The sequence below is a fragment of the Corvus brachyrhynchos genome, unplaced genomic scaffold (assembly GCF_000691975.1).
Source record: "Corvus brachyrhynchos isolate BGI_N302 unplaced genomic scaffold, ASM69197v1 scaffold32, whole genome shotgun sequence".
In the NCBI taxonomy this organism is placed as follows: domain Eukaryota; kingdom Metazoa; phylum Chordata; class Aves; order Passeriformes; family Corvidae; genus Corvus; species Corvus brachyrhynchos.
In genome coordinates this window covers 11,223,001-11,231,163 of record NW_008237919.1, presented here as the reverse complement: position 1 = coordinate 11,231,163, position 8,163 = coordinate 11,223,001, and the positions used below count along the sequence as shown (strand labels likewise).

Genomic DNA, 8,163 nt, shown 5'->3' with positions numbered 1-8,163 from the left:
GGCCCGGGCCGGCCCTGCTCGGCCGGGCTGTTGTGCGCGAGGCAGTGAGGTCCATGTCGGCTCTACGGGGTGCGGGCTCGTGTTCCGCACTGCCTCGCTCCGAGGAAGGGAGCTTCCAGCAGTCAAAGCGCGCTGGGTGCTCAGTAGCCAAGGACCGTAATTATCGGCTGAAAAATGAGCGCCGTGCTACGTGTTAAAGCACGGGCGCGCGCTTGGCTCAGGAGCGCAGTAAGACGTGCGGAAAGGACACAAAACAGGCGCACGCCGAACTGCATTTAGCCAGGGCTCTCTACTGTGCTGCTGCAGAGCTCTCTTTTTAACATCACAAAGTGAAGATAATTAGTGTCAAATCAAGCGTTGTTCTTTTTTTCGGTGTTAGGTTTTTTGTTCGGTTGGTTTTTTTGTGCATTCAGAACTGTTAGGATTGCGCGACAGCTTCAAATTAACTTTGAATCAATGTTCTGTTACCCAGATCAATGTTTAAGCTCCAGGTGATTTTAGAAAACAACATCTCCTGGTACATAAAGCGCAGTGCACATAATGCTCTACGTAAAAGATTATGTTCTGCTTTGTGCATTATGTTCCACATCCAAAAATAAACCTGCTTTTTTTACTTTATCACAAGCTGACAATAAGAAGCTTGTGCTTCTTAGACTGAATTAAAATAATGTAAAAACATCACTGCAATGAATAAAAATGTTGTTATTATTAGCTTGACTCAAATTTCTTGTTTCATGACTGGGAGTACTTCACAGTGTGTGGATCAGCATCCAAAGTGTCCTGACTTCATATTGGGTCCTGGACTTGTGTGCAGATCATCCCTGTCTGTCTTGCAATCCCACACTGAAGTGCCCATGGAAAAGAAATATGAATAGACCAGAAAATAGCTAAAAAATCAGAGATCCAAAACGAGGGATATGTTGTGGACCACACCTGCTGACAGTCTAGATATATTTCAGGTATGGAGGTGGTTGGGTTGTTCCTGGGGTTCTTACCAAACTTGTGACATGATCAATTTATCAGCTGCAGAGATTGGGTCTTAATTCTGAAAGATAGAAATACTGTATTTAAGGGGTTTTTATTGGAGTTTCCTGATTAGAGAAACTAGCAGGTTGTGAACTCTTTGGTAAAGTTCAGAGCATCACCTGAAAAAAACATTTTAGAGGTGGTAGTTAGGAATAAACAAACAAGACATCTTAATTGAACTTTTAGTGTTGGTTGCAATTATGATTTGCAATACTATGTTTGATCAAAGGTTAAAAGTACATGTTCACATCTGTGAATGCACAAGTTGCTGGTGAATTAAATGAGTGATTGGTTTGGAAGGAAGATTCACTCTTCTGGATTTCTCACAGTTCATACAGGTACTGTTAAAGTATTAAGATCTAATTGGGTTTACATACTTGCTTAATGGTGATTTAGTAACTAGTCTTCTAGAGAATAAAATGAAGCACTGTGACAGTTACCACTTCTGGCCATGCTAAATAAAGTTACTGAAATCAAGAAAACCTAAGCCTTGCTATCCCAATGATCAGATAAAAAATCACAGCAGGCAGTAGGTCGTGTGCTGTTCAATGTTTTACATGCGTCTGAGTATTATCCATAGATAGTTTAAAAGGGCAAAGAAATGAAGTATGAATGAAAAAGTCAGCATCATCACCTCAGAAACCACCGCAGGGATTACCACTAGCCTTTGAAGGACCCCATCCAGGGCCTTTGAAGAGGCGGGAAAAGACATCAGTCTCTGCTTTCCTCTTTACGATAGTGAAGGATGATCAGTGAAGACCCTGGACTCCCCTATGCTGTGTTTCATGCTCAGGGGGCTTTTCCACTTTGGAACCTTTCTAAACAGTTTGACTTGCTAGATTTATTGTCCACAGTCATTTACAGAATAGGTTATGATAATTTTTATTCTTGTATGCATATTACTAAGCAAATTCTGTAGGCAGAATTTAGGAGACTAAATATTAAGCAAGCTGTTCTATTTATTTTCTGTTGTATTTTTGTTCTTTTCATGGGTAGACTTACTAAATATATCTTCCTCTTCCTTGTGGTCATCAATAGCTTCTTTGTGAATTACTGTGTCTCAGTGAAGCAACTTCAGAGTTGATCCACTCCAGTGAAACTGTTAATGCTTTATTTATTGTAGACATTAAAATTATTTAGACAAAATGTTGCCTTCCTTCACCCAATAAAATTCAGAAGGCTGAGGTGAAGCAGGGGTTGAAACAGCAGTGTGATCATGAGAGAAAGAATTCTTGGCAGTACAACATCGTCTTGGAGAAGTGTCCTCATAAGTTTTGTTGGGGCAGCAAGAGCCACTGCTCATAAAATGCACACCTTTGAAACCTATAGCCCACCACGGGAACAAATGGCAGCAGGCGAACTGGTGCCTTCCATCAGTTCTTATTTCACACCATGGGATGTTCCGTCATTTGAAGACAACAGCTGGAGCTCCCTTGATACCAAAAGAACGGGGGGAAAGGGACTGTAGCAGTTCTGCATAAGAAGGTAGCCTACAAGTCCCTGTTTCTCATGGATACACAAAAACCTCTTTATTTGTATATTGTTCCTTTGGTCTCTTGTGCTGTTAATGATGCAAATTCAGGTATAATCCTCATTTTGAACACAAAAGCAGCAGCTGGTTCTCTGAGAACCTTGTTAGCCAACACATACACTGTTAGCCAACACATACCTTGTTAGCCAACAGAACTCTCCATATCTTCATCTTCAAAGCATTTCAGACCATTTTCTACTAGGATGTTCCTGCTGCAAGACAAAGGGGAGGAGAGCTCTTTTCCCTCCCCTTTGTATTGTATGTGATTACCTCAAAATACATTTAAATATATTACTTTAGTTAAGAGTGGCAGAACCAGTTTCAATATAATAGTATTTTCAAACATTAACCTATTTCTGCTAATACCAACATGGCAAACATATATATTCATATTTTTAAAAATAAATGTATGTAGAATTTGCCTGAGGGATCGAGACTGAGAATGGTGCAGGAACTTTCAAAGGGACTTTTATTTCAATATCAGTATAAACTGTTCAGGCAGTAATGTTATAGAAAACAAAGTGAAAAGATAAGATACGAAAAAGTGCTGTGTTAATCAGGATAATACTCAAAATCAGAAGAGGCATCAGCTTAGTTGAGAACTGCAGTGTGTGTTTTGTTATATAAACTTACGTCCTAGCTATGTCAGTCCAACTGCATTGAATATGTTTTGTTTCTTTATTTGTAGTCCTGAAGGCTTTGATCTCTCCAAATCCTCTTCCAGCCACTCTGCAGGCCCTTTTACTGTTTTTCACACAGTAAAATAATCCAAATGGTCAAGTCTGTACACCCTAATCTGTAAGAAATTGTCTTTTCCACTGAAATGCCTTAGTTTATAAAATTCCACAGACAAGAAGTGAGAAAAAATGTTATATTCAAAATGAGATGACAAATAGGCACAAATCTGCATAATTGCTTTCAGAGGCCAAAATTTCAGGTTTTGTTAACTCTTGTGTAACTGCAGGCTGACATGAAAAGAGACATTTGTTTTCCCAACAAAGGCAGCAACAGCCTGTGCTGGGAAAGAGGGAATATTACCTCATCTTTTGGTTGTGGCTCAGAGTTAGATTGGATTAAGTGTAATATAAAACTGCATCCAAAGGACATCTACAAGAGCTCCTACTGTCATACCTATTGTAGGAAAATAGTTGGCACTATTCATTGCTTGCTCAGAGCTGTCTTTTTATAGGTATTCAATTGTTTTGAGCTTGTACATGTGAGCATTGTGTTCCATCTTTTTCCCCCCCATATAACTGCCTGTCATTCTGCTGATTCTCTTGGTTCAACTGTTCATTCTCAGGTTGAAAATTATGGCTAATCAGGATATGATTTGCAAATGGCATGCATATTCTAACCCTCAAGGCAGAAAAGTGTATTAGAGAAGGCAACTATAGTACAAAAGGTGGTACTAAATTCCATCACCCCCTTTGAATCCACTTTCATATAAACTGCTAGTCAGAGGGCTCAGTTACCTTCAGAAAAAGTATGAAATTGAATTTCCAGCTTTATATAATATCCTATTTTTTGATAGCTTCCCTTTCCCTTGTTTAAAAACCTGTCTCCAAAATTTCATTTTTTTCCTGAAGATCGTCACTAATCTATTTTTTGCAATACCTTTCTGCCGTTCAACTCCTCTTCTAAATTGACTGAAACCTCCCAAACTTGTTAACTGCATTAAAAAGGTCTTTCTCTGAATGGGCTATATACATATACAAATTAAGGAACAGCACTATGAAGATCACTTTAAGATGTTCTTTAATATTTCAAAGAATTTCAGCTCAGGGATAACTTTGTTACATAGTTTCTGTTTACTTCTGATACCAGGAGTCACTCTGAACTTGGATAAAGTCTTCACTGCTCACTCATGCATTGTGCATGCCTTAGCGCATTGAGCACAGGCTGGCACAACTCTGTTCTCCAGGCTTCCTCTTTTGCAAGCTCAGCTATTTAGAGATACAGTTTCAGAGAAGAGAAGCCTGGCTCTGTAGTATTCAGGTTTGTTTTTTTTTTTTTAAACTTGAACACTTCCAGATTTCAGGAGGGGAAGTATCTATCATGACTGTGTTATAAATAAGCAGAGTTAGTCTGGCACTGGAAAGCAATGTATCCTATTCAAAGAGCACGCCAACCTTCTCACTCTGGCCCTCATCCACGTCTCTGCAGCTCTGCTGAGCGATGTTCACGTGAGCACTTAGCAAGGGTCAGAGGGGACATGCCCCTGCCTGTGCCCTCTGTGAGCTCATCACTCCTGCTACAGGGATGGTATAGCAACCCCCCAACCCCTGTCCCACTGCTGGAGTTGCACCAGAAAAGCTGAGTGTCTCATTTGTATCACCAAGATTTTGAGGAGAGGCTGTCCCATTTGTACCACTGACAGTTTCAGGAGTGGCTGTGCTGGGGTACAGCAGGCAGGTGCAGCGGGATGGGCTGTGCCAGGCACCTTTGCAGAAGTGCTATAGGGAATGGGGATCACTCTCATCTGCAGCTTTCACAGGGGCCATCCTGGCTGCAGAGACAGCAGAGAGGAACGAAGGTTCAGGTTTTGCTTCCAACAATCCCTAAGAGTACCAGGGACATGAGGCTGCACAGATAGCTAGGGGGTTTGGTCTTGAGGATACCGCAGAATAAATAACCATTGTAAGCCCCATGGCAGCTTCTTGCTGCCCTGCAATTCAGGGACTCACCCCAGAGGAGGAGCCATCAACTGCTGCCCACACCATAAAACAATTATGTGTGCACTGATTACACTTGTTACAGGACAGAGGTTTAGATTTAAGCACTGCAAAGGGAAGCAAATAAGCAGAATAAGAACTGATGAAAGCCATGTGCATGGTTGAGCTGATACCACCAGGCTTACTGTCAGAATACTTGTATGTCATACAGCCAAGTTATGGGTTTCAAGGCCACTCTCAAGGACTGCTTCAGCATTGTTTTCATGGGTCTAAATAGAACACCCTTTTGCTGTTAACAGCTTAGTGGTAGAAAAATATTCCTTATTCTCAACAAGATTATTTCTTTAGGAATTTAAAGGGTATCTTAGGAAAAAAAAATTTACATATGCAATAATTAACTTCTGGCATAGAAGGCCTCATTCTGAATTAGCCCAAATTCATTTTGAATTACAGAAAATGCACAAAACACTCATAAATATTTAGCACTTTTCCAGCACTTTAAATCTGAATTTATTATATCATTTACAAATGCTATGATATATTCATTAACTCTCTGTCTGTAAGTTAGGTAAGAGTACCATGATATTTATTGTAATCAAAAGGAGACATTTGAGCTCAAATTTCTAAGAGCACCTCTTGAATTTGTCAGAATCGGACGTCTAAAATGCCAGTCATTGCAGTATCAGCAGTAGTCAGTAAACACTGGTGAAATTTAGCATCTTTATGTACTTGAGTTGCTCAAAGTGAATAGACATTTTAAAAAACATTGATTTTCTCTTCCTGCAGGTGTGAGGTCACAAGATATCATTACTAAAGAAAAAGTACGAACTAGGAAATTTCAGAAACAGTATAATAACACCTCAATCAATGAAAACAATAATAAAAAAATGTATTTTGACTAATTTAAAATGCAAGTAACTAAATATAAACTCCTGATTTGTGCTTGGAATCCATTTGGGATAACTGAAGAGAAGCAAACTAGGAGAGCAGTTGTGAATGTATTAGAAGAAAGATTTCATCCTAGTATTAATCTGATACTTTAATGCAAGAGGAAAAAAAACAGTACCTATAACTGTAATTTTGTTATATATATATGTCTTTATTCCTTGTCTCTATTTTCAATTATATTGTGAACTGAGCACATGCATATTAGGAGCAATGAAGAATTTCACTGACAAAAATAAAAGAAATTGTATCTGTGTTTCAGGTAGGAGTTATATCTCTGTCAGACATTTTGCATTGAATTAAAAATCAGACATGAAAGAATAAATAAAAAAAAGGAGAAAGAAAAGCAAGAGAGATCAGAAAATGTGGGGTTTGTCAGCCAGATATAAAATGGCTCTAATGGCTGTTTCTATGGCAACTAAAAATGAATAGCTCTTAAGAAAAACTCAGTATTTTTTTTTTAGCAGAGACAGTAAGGTTGCTGTCTACTGCCACATATTCCAAATAATATTCTCTGCCCCAAGGTTGAACATGTGAAGATTCAGTATCACCACCATATAATTTTGCACAGATGAAGTGCAACAACTTTTAGTTGACAGGATTGAGTCCATGATAGAGATTCTGTTGCTCTGTCCTGAGCAGTAAACCAGAGCCCTGGTTTACTGAAACTAAGTGATTCATTCTCTGAACTGATGCCCACCAGTGCTCACACATCTTTTCTTTCACCCAAAGCCAACTCAGCAGTTTTAAACTCCTTTGAATTACATACCCTTTCTTTAAGATAAGTTTATTACACATCTTTGCTACAAGATTCACAGCATCCTTCCAAGAGCAGCTGACGTCCTCCAAGCGCTCAAGTGGAGACTGCCACTGGAGGAAGGGGAACTGGCCTTCTGCAGCCCTTCTCCTTCTGCCTGCACCTTCCCTGTGTGCCTTGACTGGCTCATGATACAATTTAACCCTGAATACCCCTGACTGGGTAGGACCGGTAAGACTTTGTTAATTCTGGGTCCCTCTATCCTATCATCAGTGCTCTCCCTGCCCATGTTATCACAGTGTGCAACACATGCTCACTGTTTCATGCAATAAAAGAACCTCTCCTGGTAAGCTGCAACATGGTCATCCCATTCTTTCAGAATCTTTGAACTGAGGAAAAGCAGACAAAAGAACATTTATGACTTGGGGCCACAATGGTACTCTGTGTGAACAGTGTAAGACCAAGGGCCGGGGGTTTGTGGAGAGGAAGGAGACATTCCCTGGAGGTGACCAGCTGTAAAGAAAGTAGCTGCAAATCCCTCTGCAGTGCTTGGCATTCCCTTAATTAGCAGTAAAGTCCTAACTTGTGTAGACCACGGTGAACTGGGTCACAGCAGTGATCTGATTCAAAATGGCAAAAAGAATAAAACTGACATGAGGCTTTAGGATCCTTTGTGTGAGTAGGTGGGAGTGGTGGGGGCTGCACACACAAGGGTCTGGTAAGGGCAGGGTGACTTCTTTCAGTGGTGATTCTGGTTTATGCCAGTTCCAAACAACTGTGAAAATGAAGCCATGCTTAGCACCTTAGCTTGTCTTTTTCGTTGAAGTTTTGTTGGGTTTTTTTCCTCCCACAAGTTCTGGTGCTATAGCCATTGAAAAATTGTTTTTCTTTTTTCTTCAGGTATATATGTGCTATAAGTTGAACAGAGGACTTTCAAATAGGAGTGCCTTCAAGCAGTAACATATTTCACACCAGCTTACTAAAACTCAACCAGCTGATACGGAATGAAATCCTTAGGAAGTCCCATCTGAGACACAACCAACTTGAATCAGTCTTTATATGAGATGACCTCTCAGTGAACTACAGTATCATATGTTTTTTAAGGTCTGTTTTCCATTGCTCAATAAAACTTCCAACAGGGGAATCATTCACAATACAAGCAAAAAGGAGCAGGATGTACAATGCAATTCACTGGAAAGAGGGAATTAACCAGCTGTAAATCTCTGCAGCCT

The 8,163-nt window shown here is 39.9% G+C and overlaps 1 protein-coding gene across 1 annotated transcript in view; it reads left to right on the top strand.

Moving 5' to 3' along the window:
- Positions 1-53: 53 nt before the first annotated feature.
- Positions 54-8,163, top strand: part of CPM (carboxypeptidase M) — a 67,210-nt gene continuing 59,100 nt past the window's right edge. Inside the window, exon 1 of the mRNA XM_008632886.2 lies at positions 54-156. Within this exon, the coding sequence (XP_008631108.1) occupies positions 54-156 (103 nt within the window). The remainder of the gene's footprint in view (positions 157-8,163) is intronic.